General features: G+C 39.3%; 1 protein-coding gene across 1 annotated transcript in view; it reads right to left on the bottom strand.

The window, feature by feature from the left end:
• The window catches only part of LOC109032945 (uncharacterized), a 51,416-nt gene extending 34,414 nt beyond the window's left edge, over window positions 1-17,002 (bottom strand). The window contains exon 1 of the mRNA XM_019045300.2: window positions 15,828-17,002. Coding sequence (XP_018900845.2) covers window positions 15,828-15,839 — 12 coding nt within the window. The 5' untranslated portion in view covers window positions 15,840-17,002. The remainder of the gene's footprint in view (window positions 1-15,827) is intronic.
• Window positions 17,003-18,973: the final 1,971 nt, after the last annotated feature.

Raw genomic sequence — 18,973 nt, 5'->3', positions numbered from 1 at the left:
TCTTACTCAAGCCTGAGGGATAGATTACACACTGTTGGAGCATTAAAGTATGTTTGTAAATACATTGAAGCATAGTCAGTGCGGACATACCTCCATTATTATACATCGGCCTGAAACTGAAAACTATTTTGCGTAAGAAGGTAAATGATAGAAAGATCGCTTAAACGAGGAAATGTTTTGTCATGATAAAATGAATATCTTTTGTCAAATTTTCCAGCTAAAGTTGATGGTTTTTTAGTAATGTTGTTAGAATAACAAGTATTTCGAAAAATTCAATCAACCACAGATTTGTGATTATGAATATATTCTAATTTTAATGCCAAAGACTGCTTTCATCTTTAGAAAAGTCAAAACTTTTTCCTGTAGGTAATCGTATAAATGAGCCAAGTAGACATTATTGTTGCCTTTCCTCTGATGTCGCATTTGACTTTCGGATTGCATTCAACAAATACGTATAGTATTATTTGTGAGGAATTTACAAAATTTGCGAAATATGTAATACTTTTACTAGGTGTTCTGTGGCGTTGCCCCTTAAGTTCACAATCAGGAAAAAAAAGTGTGTGATTTATGAACTGCTTGTTTTACGGCTGACTTTGAAGAGGTGATCGTAAGAGGCCCAGGACCGTGAAAAAAATTTGCATTATTTTAACGTAAAAGCAGGATCAGATTTAGAGTCCACATTTCCATTTGTTCCACACTTACATAATTTCATATCTTCTCACACAAATTTCCACTTAAAACTTACCCCTTCAGTAAGCTTCAAACTCAACAATCACGGTGCAAACCATTTACGAATATCACTTGATTTTGTGCGTGATGAACGTATTGCAGTACTCTACCTCCTGAATGCATCATGCACACAGATTACAACCCTTCTCTCGCGCCATCGTCTCAAACCTCATAAATTAGTCAGCATATACATCATCTTTGCCTCCTCAAGACGGGTTACTGTTTGAATAGTAGGTAATTTCAATTGCGATGAAAAGTGGACAGCACATTATTTTTCGGATAAGAAGTGTAAGTCAATCTGCAGCTTCTTATTATATTTACCCTATTACATTTTCCCTCTGCGTAATTTTTGTGAAATTTTCGTTCCACGTCATTTCGTTACCACTTTTGTATGAATTACTGCTTGAGATTTACGTGCAACATAGGTATATAGTTCCTTTTAATTTTATTCAATTTCCAGATTTTTTTTTTCTTTTTTTTGGGGGGGGGGAGGTAGGGGAGGGGCTTAAGTACGTCCAGACCTCAGACATTACATTCGTATTTGTTATACAGGTGAAAATAGTTGGTTTGATTTGTAAGAGCCATCGACTAGATTTCTTCCGAAAATGACTCAAGGAATTTCAATTTAATTGAATCTATCAACCTCATAATGTTAGTATTTACCAACTAGAAGGAGTCTATTTTGAAATTATCATAGGAAGCATCGCTGTCAGCTGAACACTGTGAGGAGAAATTTGACAAAATATTCCTTGGAATCAGACTGGCCTGGTGCGGCCGTCCAGCCGGGCAATTCAAGGCACCTTCTCTATGGGCCCTTCATTCAGGCTCATAAATTACCCGCGACAGATTTACGACGCTCGGATCTCATGACTGGGGCCCAAAAGAGCGGCCAAAAACGTGTGCTCGTAAGGTGCGAAAAACACCGGACACCTCGAAGAGCGGGATTGCATAAGCGAGAGCAGCGGCCGGGCATAATAAATAGAACAGAAAACGTCCGCGGATCAACATCCGACATCATCAGGGTGATTAATGCCATGTCTGACGAAGGGGCTCTCTCTTCTTTGGGTGCAGCGGCTGAAAATTGGCGGATTATATTTTGCGGAGCGGTTTCCGACAATTATGGAGTTACCATTAAGACTCACACGAGATACCGGAAGTGGGAATTCAGTTCGGCGCTCCTTCAGGATTTACGTGTCAGGTTTTAGGCAGCAACTGAGAAGCGTTTAATGCATAAGCAAATGAAGGGGAAAATATGGTAACGGTTCATGTAGAAGTGCTTGAAGAGCTGATTTCGCAATATTTTTTAGAAAAAATTGCTTACATATAGAGATCAGTACAAAAATAAAATTTAAAAATGAGAATATACACCACTTAGTGACGTCATCTGGCGACATTTTGCATTTAAACAAATGTATTTTAGCAGATTAGATCATTTTGTCTTATTTTCTCCCGTGAATGTTCAATTTATGAATCAAGGGTATCCTCGTGTTTAGTTCACTCAGTAGTTTTCGGCGGAACACGAAATTTATCAATTTTTGGACACCTGCAAATTCTCCATTATCTTAATTTGAACTTGCGTTGCTATTTAAAATTCTAAACTCTTGACAGAGCTACATTTTTCATCGATTATACCAAGTGAGTCCGTGAATAAAACCCAAATGTGCATCCATTAATGAACTAAAATAAGTTCGATGACCAAGGGTCTTAAAAGGTCTGAAAGTATGGGTTCTGTCGCCTTAATTGCCTTCGCCTTATTTTCCATAACAGCACTTTCACAGCACCTCGCAAGCAAATTGATTTTGACATGTCCCTATTTTATTCATCTTTAAATAAATATAAATAAAGGGGTAATAATACACGATTTGGCTTCATGTAGGACTCTCAAACTTCAGAGCGCTACTATCAAAATTAAAATGAATGGGGGAACTTTTTGGACAGCAAATTGTCAGAGGTCCAACTTGAGACACCTTTAGCTATGCAACTTGTTTAGCCTCGGGGGAATTCTCGGTTCAAGCTCGGCATGAACGGAAATCATGCATCTCAAGCGTGTAACAGCCAGGCTTGGGGTGGATCTAAAGTGATAATTCGACTTGTCACAATTGTTGGAATCTGCATCTCATATACATATATGCAAGCAATTGTGTCTGATGTTTTCAGCTCTTGAAACTCGTAATCGCAGAGATAATTACTCGCTTTATGACCAATAGTGTGACTTGCAAATCTTTCTGCTTGTATTACCCATCAAAAGCTGTGATCTTTATTTCCAAATGAGCCCCAGAAAGCCGTTTTACGGAAAATAAGGTTTGCTACGTGAAAACTGAGATACGTCTTTACGTGAGAGGGGCGATGACTTGGCTCTCTTACTTGTAAAAGCTTGACACCCCCCTCCTGGATCAATATTTTTTTTTAAGTTGGGCATGAGTTTTTTCGCATTTTGAGGTTTTTACAGGTACAGGTCTATGAATGTGTAATTGAATGACGTGACATATCCCTCTCCTGACGTCAACAAATTGTGTAGATTGAATATGATAAATTCTGTATCCTTCTAGGTAAAATTAACGATTTGGTTCAGCAAGTTGCATCACACCTGCGGCTTAGTTGTAGCACTTAATTATTCATTTCCTTGTACTTGAAACACTGGGACAATACAAGACTTTTAAAACACCGTGTTACACCCATCTAGCCAATGCCTCACCAACTTAGAATAGCGATTCCATCGCCAGTGAAGTCACTGACTTATGAGGGCTGCAACTACAGTAGAGAGTAGAGACTAGCTACTTGCCCAGGGTAAATCTCGAATATTTAGTTCCTGCGGGACTCTCGATAGCTTGTTACACACTCTTAAACCGCATAATCATAAACTAAGTAGCAACGAGCTCACCAACAGCAATACTGCTGCCAGGCAAATGAAGCAGGATGGGATGTTATCCAGCCGGTGGACCTAGACTCCTAACAATCAGCTGTCATTCCCTGGTGCGAGCACTGTTTATTGACTCATTTGCCCGCGAGGGAACCGCGAGACGGAATCGTCGGATGCTCCAGAGCTTTGTACAAAATGTCGGTCCTCTCACGTAAGGGCGTATCTCTAGTTCCACGTGAACCGTGGAAAGCATAGAGGTATACGGAGAACAGGGCTCAAGTGGAAATCATGATACGCCCTTACGTCTGAGGAGCGACTATAATTGTAGTCCTCTTACAAACTTCTCCTGGAGTGAGTCCAAGAGTTAGATCAAGATTTTGCAGGTGTCTAAAATTTAATGAATTTAATTCGGTAAAAAATGTCTGCCTCAAGTTTGATATCGTGATGTGTTGAGCATGATTTTTTTTTTTTTTTTTTTTTTTTTTTTTTTTTTTGCAAGAGAAATTCTTTATTCGATTGTTAACAAGAGATTTTACAAAGATGAATGATAAGCTAAAGTTTTTAGTGTTAATATGTAAAAGTATAGTAAGTAATATATAAAAATATAGTCTAGTATTTAGTGTAGTATAGTAAATGTTGAGCATGATTTGTAGAGCAACTATTCATGCCTAAAAGATGTATTTGAAGTATACATGTAGAATTGAAGGCACTCTTGTCATTTTAGACCCTCGCAGTAAAGTCCGCCGCACAATGAAACGAGCTTTTTAGGGAGTTTGGACAGGAAATTTTCTACTAAAACTGTAAATTTTGATGTGAATATTTATGTTATGAATTGACTTTTGAAACAAATTTTACGAGAAAATCAATGAAACCACTTTTAAAACCTCTCCGTTCCGTATAACCGTCGATAAGAACTTTTAATGTTTCTACATTCTGTATAACTCCTCTCATTGACTCTCTCCGATGAGCGCAACTGGTGTCTGAAGTCTAAACGCCTTCACTTGAGTGCGTATGCAACAAGGACATCCGTGGAGCTCGAATAGTTGCATTTAGGAGTTATAATGAGATTCGTTTCGTACACGTCGCATGCGATACTTCGTGAAGCTTTGATTGTTTCTCATGCACCTTAACTTAACTCCAGCATGGCCTACCGTATTGACGACGCATACTTTTACTGATTTTTATCGCGGCATTTTCAATTTTCCTATAAATGCATAACTTACGCGTATAAAAAAGTTGTCGACCTCCGACATCTCTGCGTCTAGTTTCCTCTAATTTTCAGTATCGGAAAGTATTGGGCATACTGCTGTGAATTCTCATCATGCACTTACATTCATGTCAAGTTTCTATTCTTGCATTATTTGAAAATGATACATGTTTAAATAATCTGGTGAATTATTCAAAAATTACTTTAGTGAAGAGTCACTTTGTTTATAAAGGATACACATTTTTCAAACAACGCATCTAAAGTCAATATTTTACCATTCAGAGTTGGTTTGACTGTGGTACTGCACGGGAAAAAAACTCCGGTCAAGAAAGCCGTACTTACGGGCTACATAGACACACCGTCCGCGTTCCGAATTCAGAGGCCGATAGTTCCGGGCGTAGCACCCGGAGCAATCAAAGCTACGGCTCCAGCACCCGGAACGTTCAGCCTCTAAGCCCGGAACGGACGGTATGTTTACATTATTATTTCAGTGTGTACATCACGCCAAAGCCGATGAATTGAAAGTGGGTAAAAAACGACCAGACTGAAATGGACGTAATTTTCAATGAAAACGCCACATGGAGCAGCAGCTCACTCAATTTCATTTGGGTAACAACGCTATTTACGTTGTGCCATCCCTTCAGTTCGAACGAGCTTACTTCCGCACCGTGCCGGAGGTGCCCTCGTCGTCGGGTTCCGGAAGCCGAGAATTTCGCTAGAAGCACTGCGAATTGCATACGTGCGCACGTAAGGCGCGTCCATCGTAAAACGGCGCTGAATTCGCTAATGATGCTCATTACGTGGAGACGCGCGCCGCGCCGCTGCCGCGTTTCCCAGAAAATCTACTCGACGGCGCGCGCAAACTCCGAGTTTCTTGAGTTCCCGTGGGTACGACTTGGTGGTAACGCGCCAAGAATGCCGAGATCGATCGATGACTAGCAACAGGTTGCGCTTACGGTGCCCATCTAGATTCAACGAACTTGTCAAACTGAGATCGGATGGCGAACCGGTTCGGGAGTGCACAACTGGTTGCCTCAGGCCCGAACCGTTTTAAATCCGAGCGACGCACAGTTGACCGGGTGGGCAAAAAGGCCGCGGCACTTTCGCTTTCGAGCACTCATAGTGGAGGCATTCTTTCCGCGATCATTTCCGGAGTAAAATTGCTTAGAATTAGAAATGTGTAAAATGTGTGTAAAGTAGAGTTTCGATTATCCACGCCTCGGTTATCCGCGATTTGGATTATCCGCGGTCTGTGGAGCGGGCTTTTTTTTTACTTTTTCTATTTCTTTTTAAAGCTGCCTTTTCTTTTGTAATTCAATTTTTATTTTTTAAGAACTAGGAGGAACGCACCCCGTGACTGCTATGCAGACCAACCCCAAAGCGCTTTGAACCTCACACATTATGCGTTACGCGATACCCTCATAGTTTCATATTATAAATATAAAGTAAGATATGTAAATCAAAGTGTAGCGAATGCAAACAATCTCTCTTCTTGTTCTCGAAAAACATGAAAAATCAAGGGGCTGGGAGCAAATGTGACATAAAGAAAGGTATAAAGTAATAATAATACGCGTCAGTAAATGAGTGTCACTTGTACCGATAGAGATAACCAGATTCACTCCTAAAGCTTAAAATTCTGCAGATTCTCAAGTCAAATTGAGGTCAAAACTCAAATCAATGAATTTGATAGGTACGATATTGTACGCTCCTCGTCTGATTCCTCGTATAATCTGATGTAGTCTAAATAGCCGTTGAAAGGTTCCGGGATAATGATTCAGAATGCTGATGAGTTAGATAAGGGGGAATTACACGCGACAGAATAATTACAGCCTAGCGTGATTGAAATGATGATTACATGGCAGGGAGGAATCGTCGAAGATACTTTGGCGTCTCCTTTGATTTCTACGCGGATCAATTATTTCCGTTGCGCGCTTGGCAGAAAACAACGAAAGAAAGAGCGTATATTAAAATTTGAAAATATGAGGTCAAATGGCTCGTCAAAGGGTTTTATTCAGCCAGTGAGCACATAGTAGAAATCAATCTGGTAGGCCTCTAGATGTAAAAAGGCAAAACTAAGAAAATTTGTGAAGTTAAAAAGCTTAATCGGGGGAGGGGAGGGAAACAGGCGGAGAAAGGGTGACAGGGGTTTTTACCCCTGTCAATATATATGGCAAGTATAAATCTCCAGAGATAAAAAAAACACAAAAACAGAGATATATGCGCATAGGCTCTTATATGTATAAAGGCATCGGCTTTTCTTCATTTCGCAGGCTAGGTGGCTTTAACGCTTCATTAAGGTAGAATAAGCCTACGCTAACTTATTTTCCACTGCTAAAACCGAATATGACCTTGGTTTCTATACCATCAAACAAAAATCGTTCAGAAAATCCAATTTCCGTATTTTTTTAGAATTCAATTTACCAGAAATTAGATTGACAATGAAAGAAATTGAGGTTATTTTTGACCTCAGCAGCGAAGAGTAAGTGGATGCAGCACCCTCAGCACCTGCGTAAAACAGGTACCTGCCTTTGCAGACACAAAACGATTGTCAAAAGGAATAAGCGCCATGTAAAAAGAGTGTGAGCACAGGACGGAATGAGCTTCGAGACCCTCAGCACCCGCCGATCCAACTATGGTGCTTAGTTCCGTTCACTAAAAATACGTCCATTTGGACCGAGTTTATCAGAAAGGAACCAACCCACATTTTTGAAAAATTGAGTTAAGAATGTTTTTGAGTTTCAGAGGCCGTATAATTTCTCTTGCTAAACACTGAAAGTCTAGGAACAAACAATTGTTTGTGAAAAGAGGGGTTGAGGTTTATATTTTTCATTGAGCTTTATGCAGGAATTAAACTTCCAACCTCTTTTTCATAGTTTCGACTTAATGAGGGTTGGTTCCTTTCCGATGAACTCTGTCCATTTAATTGTAATTTTACGCGAAAACGGAGACCAAATAAATATCGGAATCCATTATTAAACTCAGCGACCCCAAATTAGTGTAGTTCCGACATCAAATCTCGACTGCATATTTTCGCCTCGACAATGGTTCCGATTGCGGACAATCCAGCGGGTAATATAAAAATCCGGTAATCGATAAATCTCCCTCTTCTTCTCCTTCATCTTTTTCTTCTTCTTCTGCTTCTTCTTCTACTTCTCCTTCATCTTCTTCTTCTCTTTCTTCTCCTCCTTCTTCTTCTTCTGCTTCTTCTTCTACTTCTCCTTCATCTCCTTCATCTTCTCCTCTTCCTCTTCTTCTTCTCCTCTTTCTTCTTCTCCTCCTCCTTCTTCTTCTTCTCCTTCATCCTTTTCTCATTTTTCTTCTTCTTCTTTCTCCGTTTACCAAAAAGACGTCGATTTAATAGTAATTTTATGCAAAAATGGAGACCAAAATATTCATTTTCAAACTCAGCGACCCTAAATTAGTGTAGTTCTGGCATCGGATCTCGACTACATGTTTTCGCCTTTTTTCTCAGTCAGTGTAATCTGCAAAATTCGACAATGGTTCCGATTGCGGGTGATATAAAAATCGGGGGATCGTGATCACGAACGCATCTCTGAGCGGAGTGGCGATAGCTGTGCGGCCGTTGAGCGATTGTGAGTCACGGCCGCGGGCACAATGGGGCTCCAAGAGAGGACTCGGCGACTCAATTCGCACTCACAATCAGCCATGTGAGTCACGATCCGCGAGTGCCACTAGTCGGGCGACTAATAGCCTCGCCGACCCGACCGCCAAACTCCGACTCGGACTCCAACTCCGACTGTCTCTCCCTGCAAAAATAGGATCAACGGGCACCCCCCAAACTCCCTACGCAGTTGCCGTTTTTCCTCAGAATGTGCGTTTGTTAAGATTGAAAAGTCAGGGATGAAACATTTCGACGATAAAACCGCAGGAATGCGTTTGTTTCGTCGGAGACTAGCACTTTCTTTTTGGAAGTGAGGGATGCTGCACTGAAAAAAAAATCTCGGTGTATTTACTTAGAGAAGGGTAAAATTACCAAGAATTCTGGGTTCTATTTGATCCCAGTTTTTTCTTGGTAAAATTACCATTAATGGAATTGGTAATTTTACCGAGACATCTCGGTAAAATTATTGAACTTTCTCGGTAATTTTAGTGGACCTTCGTGAAAACGCCAAATTTTGATTATCGACCTTGGTAAAATTACCGAGATAAAATTGCAAAGTTACCGGGAATTGATTACCAATAAAAGTGGTATTCTTACCTGAAAAAAAAACAGTAAAAATACCGGTTTTTAGGTAAGTTTATCAGTCTGCCTTGGTAAAATTACCAATACTTTGTAAAAAAAGTGAGATGGTAAAAGTCCAACGGACCTTGGTAAAAACGCCGAGAATTATTTTTCAGTGTGGCCGCCTCAAAATCCCTTTTTTTATGTTACTTTCAAGGGAATACAGAGCGTCAATGAAGCACAAAGATTCGCCCCTCTACCCGTTTAGTAAGTCAACTTTGAATTGGCTCCTTTCTTATACAAATTCAAGGTAACTTCAATAAAGTCGCCAAAATGTGTTGCTCTCATGGGAATCATGTCTTCGCATCAATTTTAAGTAATAACCAGGGTAGTTATGTCGTCACCTTCCGGCCGAAGTATCACAAGCGCCATGCGATGTTTCAAAATTTCCGCTGCCATTTTTTTTTTTTTTTACAGAGTAACTGTTGGTTGATTCTGTTAGAAAATTTCATTGAATTTCATCTGCAGAACAAAGAGAATTCGGTGACATTTTCGGACAGCTTCCTTCAACAATTTCTCTGTAAAAAAATAAAATGGGTGCGGAAATTTTGAAACGTCGCAAGGCGCTTGTGATACTTTGGCCGAAGGGTGACGATGTAATAATCTCTAGGGCCTCCTGCGCATCTAAAAATTTTCAGGCAAATCTCGATAGTTTGAACCTTGTAACTTGAAAGCGACCCTCCATTCCTTTCTAGTATCTAGAAGCATTTCACCTCGATACTCCACTAGTTTTTTAGTATGACTTATGTCACGCATTTTTTTTTATAGTGTTAAAGCTCCTATAGATTTTAAAAAATGTTTAAGAGATACTCCCCAGAAGAACTCGAGTTGACAACGAGTGAATAATTTTCTTTTGTGCTGGTTACACGCTCAAATTTCCATCAATTTCCGATCAAATGGTGACTGGTGTGCACCATCTACCATCAAATTTCTGCGGCCTGCAAAAATTTGATGGTAGATGATGGAGCTGTGGGGCTCATCCTTCATCTGATTTCCACACAACCGTGCTTATTTCATGCTTATTTCAATCAACACGCTGTTTTAATTAATTTTACTCATCCATCTAGATAACTCTTGACCACCATCCTGGTCACCATTTTGATCGGAATTTGACGGAAATTTGAGCGTGTAACCAGGCCATTATAGCTTAGAGGTCGCCAAATTAAAAAACATTTTCATTGCATTGTCAACACCGGTGAGCGGATTTTGTCGCTGATTGGCTCGTGATCGTGATGTTCGATTTCAGCATTTGAGCATTTGAGAGCGGTCTAGGTTAGACTGATCGCGTCCGTCGGGAAGATCACGTGGCGCAATGCACAAGTTCAAATGCAGACGCTTTGCATATTCCCTCGGTTTGCCCGCGATTTAGGAGATTCTATGTTGATAGCTGACTGCCTCCACATTGTCGCAGCTTTGTCAAGCCGTAATGAATAGGGCACCGGGGCCCCTTTGCTACCGAGACGAGTCACTTTCACTGAATTGCGATTGACTTTCAGCTGGATTACGTAAAGCGGCGTATTTGAAGTGAGGGTTGTTAGGTGAAGTGTCATTTGTCTTGGCTCGGGAAGTCAGCGATTAAGGCTTACTAACGGAGCCGCTCAATTTTAGGCATCATACGCAGTTTGAAGGGCTCATAAACCGCATGTCATCAGTAACTGTAGAGATCGCATGGATAGTTTCTGGTGTTTGGTATACTAAAGTATACGAAGTTGTCAAAAAGAAGTAAAAGTAAGCGCGTAGAACTTTTAAATCAATTTGCTGTAATTATATACGATTGTTTTATATTTTAATTGTAATGCTTTATGACTGGGGTCCTAAATCCTATTTCTTTCCTCTTCTTCTCCTTCTTTTTTTTGTCCTGTTCTGTTGAACTATCTTATAATACAATGGAAAGCACTACCGTAAAACTTTTATTTTGAATGATTTACAGTTTATTACCAAATTTCGCTGGAGCAAAAATGGGAGTTGTTTTTTATTTAGAATGACTCAAAAATCACGGTTAAAATTGGAAAAATTTCGGACTTCTCAATCCGTGAATGAAATGTGCGCATTTTTCGGTTTCTTGCCTAAAAAAGTAATGCAAGTAAAATGAATAATTTGATACACTCGTCAGTGCGTCACCCCAATTTCACAGCTCCAAGCGTAACTGAAAAGGACCGTTGTTGTGTGTCACAGTTTTTCAATTGAAAGCAACTAACAAAGCAGAATCAATTAATCCGAAATCTTCTTGTTCCTGCTTTTCAAGTGCAGTTCAATTAATAAAATTGTTGTCTTCTTTTATTCGAGGAACTGTGTCACACGATAATGACCATTTTAGCTTCGTGTGAAATTGTGAATATAAGGTGATTTATTTGCACCTCGAAAAATGAAAAAGGACATCAATTTAATATTCGAGGTGTAAATAAGTGTGTGACAACTCGCAAAACGCTGAAATAACAGCCACAGCAGTTAGTATTACATCTTGAAATTGCTGAAGCAACTGCTGTTTCGGTTTATTCAGCGTTGTCGCACCAATGTTCACATCCAGAATGTTGAATCACCATCCTTTTTTTCGGTGCATCAAATTAGGTCTCTTCCGGAATATACTTTTTGAAATGGGAAGCGCAAAAGTGAGCACATTTATAAAACTGATTACAAAGCCAAGAATATATTTTAGACTTTTCTGACGCGAGCATCTAGATTTTAGGCCAATGCGGAGAATTTGCATGAAAATTTTTTAACGCTTGATCTGAAAGTGCTTGAAGAGCTGATTTCATAGTATGTTTTAAATTTTTTTTTTTTTTTTTTTTATATGGGAAATAGTGTAAAATTAGATTTAAAATCGAGAAAATGCACCGTCTAGTGACGTCATCTGGCGGCATTTCTCATTTAAACACACGTATTTTAGCGGATTAGATCATTCTGCCATATATTCTCCAATAATTGTTCAATTCATGAACCAAGGGTATCTTCGTGTTCAGTCTCACTCAGTAGTTCCCATTTAAACACGAAATTCATCAAATTCCAGACACCTGCAAATTTTCCATCCCCTTAAAAAAGATAAAATAGGGAGAAGAAAACTGCTCTACTCGCTTTGACAAACGTTTGCAACAGGTCCATTGTCGAGCCCTAATACTGCAATTCACTTTTCGATGAGTTACCGAGCCCCGACGATTTTTGAGGCCAATTTCGAAGCATACGCGTACAAACGCCGTAAAATGAAGCCGATTCGGAATTCCCATTACCCGAAAATCGATCAAATCGTTGCATAACGCGGGCTGTCTGCAAGGTGAGAGTCTTTGTCGAAGCTGGCCCGGGCCGAACGGCTCTCAAGTTCACCGGAACAATGGTCCATCCGCCGGCGATTATACTCAAGGGAGCCCGATTTACGGAGGATGGAGGAAGTCTGGCACGAGATGCGGCGGCAGGCGCGGCGCGCGACGGCCGAGCACCTGTCAACTTAACATCCGCCATCCGCGATTAGTGACGGCTAGACGCAGAGGAGACGCGCTGACTCCTTGGTGACATCTTGACCATCCACATATGGAACGAATTGCATGAATCACGACCGGCTCGTGCTCATGCTTGTCCGAGCGACAGAATTGATTTCCACCTAGCCGGCTAATAGGATGTGCATCATGCTCACATACTCTAAAAGAACACAAATCCTAGAGACTAACACTAACAATCCAAGTAATGTGATTGGGTGAGGCAAAATATAAGATTCGGGGACAATGTTGAGGTCTAAACGTCATACTTTCGGTTTGGATTGATGTTTTTGGGCGTTTTTTATGCCACACGGAGGGAAAAACTTCATGCATGGGACCCGAAGTTGAGGTCATATGGATCTCTGAAGTTTTTGGATCACGCATCCGAAAACTTGAGGTCCAGCTGCTGAAGTTTGGGTCAAACATCTGAAGTACTTTAGTACATACCGAAGGGTTCAGGTCGCACATCTGAAGTACTCCGGTGCATACCGAAGCACTTAAGATGTTTGACCCGAACTTCGGCAGCTGGACCTCGAGTTTTCGGATGCGTGATCCGAAAACTTCAGAGATCCATATGACCTCAACTTCGGTTCCCATGCACGAAGTTTTCATCTCCGTGCGTAATGGAGAATTCGCAGGCGTCTGAAATTTTGGGAATATCGCGTTTAAAGAGAAAGTACTCAGCGAACTGACCACGAGAATATCCTCGATTTCTAAAACGAACAATTTTTTGAGAACATATGACCAAATGACCTAATTTGCTTCAATACATGCGTTTGAATAGGAAATATGCCGCCTTATGACGTCACAAAACGGCAGATTCTCCCAATTTAAAATTTATTTTTCTATAATATCCCAGATCAGAAATAAATTATGAAAAATACTCGGAACGCAGCTCGTTAGGCCTTCTTACATGCAGCAATACATTTTCTTCGTGCAAATTCTCCATTGGTAGGTATTGGGGTGAGGGTGAGATTCTACAGGTAGGCGTTGTAGCTAAAAGATCGTCCAGCTAAAATATGGACAGAGGACATCCAAAAAGAGATGGAGAGATACCACCCTCCGAAATATTCCTATCATGAAAAATTCGTGCGTCGGTTAGGGTCGCAAAGCGCCCTAGTGCGCTGCGATGAAAGCGACTAATACATACACTATACCGTAATAAAATTATGCACTTTTCTCTGAAGCGGTACTCTAATCTATTAAGTTACAGTTTTCGGCATACTAAAATAACCTCTCTAGTGGACGATACCCAATGAGATTTGGAACAATAGTTCCCCGCCTCCATTTCAAAAATTGTATCTACCAGTACAGACTGTAGGAACCGTATAAGTCAAGGCAAATGAATGTATCTTAGAATCTCGTGAGAGTAGCAGAAAAATCTTACTCCTTCCTGAGTCAAAATTTGCAAAATAATTTTCTCGACTTTTTAATGATAATTTTTGAGGTCCATTGATGTACCAACGTCTTCTTAATACCGTCAGCTATACCTTGTTTTGTAATTTTGTTAATTCCAACTCCCACCTTTTTGAGGGACCAACACACAGACACTCGAAGAGAGCGTCTTCTTTGAGCGTGTCACACCACATCAAGGGGTAAGTTACAATTATTCAACAGGTACACAGCCATTAACAACATTTTCCACTAAGCAGGTATAGTTAAGTACGTTCAGCTGAGGGGGTCTAGCCGCACATCTGAGGTATCTGAACGAGATTCAGTAATTTATTGCGGAGTTACCCAAGATACGGGGAACATCCTCGTCTGGAATTAGATCGAGCATTTTAATTACTCGAACCTCAGTGTGTCATGCATCAATCCAATCGCGTCTGACTCGTGAAGTCTTAATGTTCCTCATTCTTCTATTGAACTCGGTTTTCACGTTAACGCTGTCCTATTTCTCAACGGGATGAGAGGTCATGCGAAAGAAGTTGGTCGCAGGCTGGCTCCGCCGTCAACTAGAGAGTATTTCTGAACATGTCACCTCCAGTAAACTGATCATTGAAACTTTCAGGGATTTCCCAAAAACCAAGAATCGCTCTAAAAGTAAGTGAGGTCATCGATTGGTTTAGTTACATGATCCGATTGATGCAAACTATTGATGGCTGCTAGTAGCCCTTGCTGGTCAAAAGCTCTGAATCTTTCAACTTAAGGCTTTGACTGATAAAAAAATATTACATGAACTAAATCGACAAATGCTGATTAAGTTATAACGAATTTTAGGTAGATGAGACAAAAAGTTGACATTTTTATCTTTGAGCGTAATCTAGCAGCTAAGTCACCCCCTTTTTTCCATATAAGATGCAACAAGAAGCGGAGCCTTATTCTTATTGAACTTTGGAGTGATAAATCTCACAAAATGGTTGCTGGATAACCTCAGGAAAAAAACTTTAATTTTATATGTATTTTCCTTTTTGGAAATGGTAAGAAAAAATTCCTAAGATTTGGCCGAATTCGTTACAACTAAATTTTTATTAGGTTTTTTTTTCTTTTTTTTTAAAATTATAAAACATATGAAAAGTGTTTGAAAAGAAAGAAGTGACGCGACACACGTTGCCGTAGGTTCTAAAACTCGAAATGAAAAAAGCATGATTCAGATATTGATGGGCCAAAGCTCGTTTAAAGGTAAAACGCGTAATCTAGCGTTCATCTCGTGGAAAAATGCATCAGGGATTATGCTGAATGAGTTTTCGGTAAGAAAATCAAGGTAAGAATCCTTGGCAAAAAATGCTATTTTCATTTTCCACAAAATTTAAAAAAAAAAAAAAAAAAACAATTAAAGAGTTCTAATTATATTTCTTAGACGTCCATTGGATTTTCTTGCCTTTTCACTTGCATATCTTTGAAGATTTCCCAATTTTCTCGTAAGGAATTAAACATGCAAAATCCTAGGATGTACCCTCAATAATGTGCCTTATTTTTCATAACTAGAGCTAATGAGCTATAAAACAGTTTAGGAAAAAAATTCCACCATAAAGACTAAAATACTAACGTCAGTTGAAAAACTTTCCGCTTAAAATTACCAAAAAACCCAATCACCCTAACAGCTCTAAAAAAATTGTAGTGTAATTTGCCTCCAAAAGATTTCTTCTTTTAAATAATAAAGGGAATTTTTTTTATCAGGCCCAGGAGTAATTATTTAACCCTTTTCCACTTTTTCTTATGACCAATGTTTGATTATTTTCTTGCTAGCTAATAGTTAAATTCTATTAGACTGAGGAGTTTTTGGTCTTAAAAAGCCGCTTTTTTTTGAGAGAGGAAAAAAATGCGTCCAATGATCCCTTTTCCAGCGTTCAAATGAAAAAGACAAACAATAGTACTAACCAGAAACTTCATGGTTACTCCAATCACTCCAAATTTTCCACAAAGCACTGTACCACAAGTCCAAAAAGTCCGAACTTTCGCACCACGACACGGCACCAGTTGATTCGCGAGTATTTCGAGTAACGGTGAAAGATACCAGAATTATTAATATATAACAACTTATTTTCCCTCTCTTTGGTCGCATGCGACGGCGACCTTCCCCCTCCCCAGGAGGGGGACGGCAGGGTTCCTCTGAGAGGGGGGTTCCCCTTGCGCCGCGGAACTTTTACTTTCGCGGACCTGGAGGATTGTAGGTTTGGTTGGCGCTGGCAGGGGACACGGCCCGCCCAAGACCATATCGCTAAGTGGGAGAGAGGTGTTCGTCAAGATGATCAAGATCAGGGTACAAACGCTATCCACCAATCTGATTTTGATACACGAATAATTTGCATAACCCCAACAGCGTGAACACAATTTAGGGCCGATTACTATACTTAGCAAACTTTTGTCATAAAAAATTAATTGTATTCCCAAATAAATAGAAAAATTAAATAAAAACTTGAAAAAAATATTTCATCCAAAACAGTTTTAGTGTAAGAGAATTATTTGTGACCTTAAACGTGTTTTTTTAACCTACCTAATTGTATAAAACAAGAAAATTTTCTTCTGAACGTGTCAATGACAATTTTTTCGAAAGTCAATTTCGACATTCGAACAGTTATTATTCATTTTTTTAGCGCGACCTTAAATAGTAAAACAAAGCTCGTCAATTGACGATCGTAAATCCACATTTGTAGCCGGAAAAATGTAGGTTTTCGCTCACAGTGCGAAGTCCGGAGCAGCGATATACGGTGTGCGTCTCGATCATCGTTCATTGTTGCCACGTATTGCAATTACCGCACGAGCTTAACGCGCTGTGCGTTGACGCGTTTGATCTTGCGATTCCTGAAAAACATGTGACTTAAGAGAGAAAACTCTTGAACCAAGGTCAGCTGTATACTTTTCGCGGATGAATCAGTTTTTTTTTGTTAATTTTCCGACGTCGATTTTCCGCCAAAGTTTCCACTAATTTTCCTCCCGGCTAATTTAGGATTTTGTCAATGTCGGCCTCGTAAGCCAAGCCAAGCGAGACGCTAGGGAAACTCTTTGATGCCGGAATTTTTAGGCCCGCAAATTGATGGCTCCAGGTTCCAGCACTTATGTGCGGTTGAAAAAAAAAAAAAAAAAAAAAAAAAAAAAAAAAATTCACGTAAAACGTGCTGGCTTAACTTTCAAAATTTGTAAGTTACGCAATGTGTTACTTCTCAGAATGAGATTTTGTTAATTTAAATGAAAAAACATTACTAATGCATCTAGAATGGAACCTTAAGAGAGACGCATAATGCCAGAGATAAGTTAAACGAAAAATAATGGGGGAAGGGGGGTAAGCGAGAAAGGAAGCACGGCATAAAGTACGATATTTACCAATAGCTTTACTACGTCGTTTATCAGTTCAATCAAAGCTCATCGAGAAATATATTGGTTTTTTTTCCGAATAGATAACTGCACTCCCGAGTATGTTTGATGCGTCAAAATTGAAGGAGAATCTCTAATGAACGATATCTGGATATAGGTTTACGCATAGGCTGTTTAGAGAGCAAGATTAGTGAGTAGATTTTGAATAGATAACTAGTCGCACTCCATGGTAAGTATGTTGCCTATGCAGCAATATTGAAGGCGCACGAATTTTGGACGGACGATGTGTACCAATGCGTTCACAACGTCTTTCATCGCTTCAAGCCAAGCTTATGGATAGATGCAGTTATTTATTTTTTAAGTAGATAACTAAATATTTGCACTTCCTCGTAAGTTTTGTTGCCTGCAGCAGAATTGAGGGTAAATTTTAAGGCGACGACGTCCGTAAATATTTTACGCATCATGCATATGTTCTAGTAACGTTTATGGCTGTAACTCGTAAATGTAAGTTTTGAATGAATAACTATTCTCGATCTCATTGTCAGATAGATTTAGTGAAAATGAAAGCTATATTCAAGTAGGCGATGTTTACAAACAAAATTACACACTGTTTAGTGGTTCATTTAAAGCATGCAAATGGGATCACTAAGTTTTCGAACATCTTCATTTTCGCAATTAGGCATATTTGTGTCAGAAATGTTTCCAATTTCTTTTCCTTTATTTCTTTCTTTTTTTACTTTTTCTTTATCAAATTTTTTGTGAGTTGTATACGGGATGGCATCAAAATTTCTGAGAAAACATCCATACCTGTACGTAAAATTTTACTGTAGTACAAAAACACACAAAAAGCACACGAAAAAAAAAAAAAAAAAAAAAAAAAAAAAAAAAATTGGAAAGTTTATTCATTTAATCGGAGCCAGAGTTTAGTGTACAGTCGTCGCACTATGTAACAGAAGTGCATCAACAATATTTGTATCGATCGAAGCAAATTTTGTCATAAAGACTAAATCTCGGTCAAGCAAGATTTATTTTATTTCATTTTTTTAAAAGTGGCGTCCATTTTGCCAAAGGATCAAGATAAGAACAGTTAAAAGAAAACATCATTCAATTCTGTTAGCAAGGTTCTACCCCTGTGACCCGTAAGTGGAGTGGATCTCCCCTGATTATGAAACCAAACATTCATGCCCAACCTTCCTTACATTGGATGATGCCTCATTGACGTCCCTCGTCGGAGTTATTTTTAGGTTGCGACGCAGATTTAGCTAAGATGAACTTCAGATTTTTATGACGTCGTATGCATAAAGTTGAGTAATAATTACTCTCGTAAAAAATCATGATCTCAGAGATCTTCGGGTGATTTTCAAGACTGAGTGCCTGTTTGACAAGCTTAAATTATCCGCTGATCTTGTAAACAAACACTCATAGGTCACGTTTTGAAGTCACAATGCATTGTTGACTTTTAGAATAAAAATATACATTTTTATTTTTCGAAAGAAGGAGTACATTTTATATGTTTCAATAATTTAGTGACGGAGATCTAGGTGAGGTTTTTATTTGAGTCATAACTTTCTCCTTAATAGCCTTTGCTTCTATTAATCAAAATATGTTCTTGTTTAAGCAATGCCTTATAGTATTCCTTTAAACCTAATGGAAATCCGCTTGCCCAACGCAACTTTTATTTTAATTTAAATGTTCTTTTTTTAAAAAATGTT

Source organism: Bemisia tabaci, chromosome 3 (assembly GCF_918797505.1).
Source record: "Bemisia tabaci chromosome 3, PGI_BMITA_v3".
Taxonomy (NCBI): domain Eukaryota; kingdom Metazoa; phylum Arthropoda; class Insecta; order Hemiptera; family Aleyrodidae; genus Bemisia; species Bemisia tabaci.
Note: the sequence above shows the minus strand (reverse complement) of the source record. Positions and strands in the feature narration are given on the sequence as shown.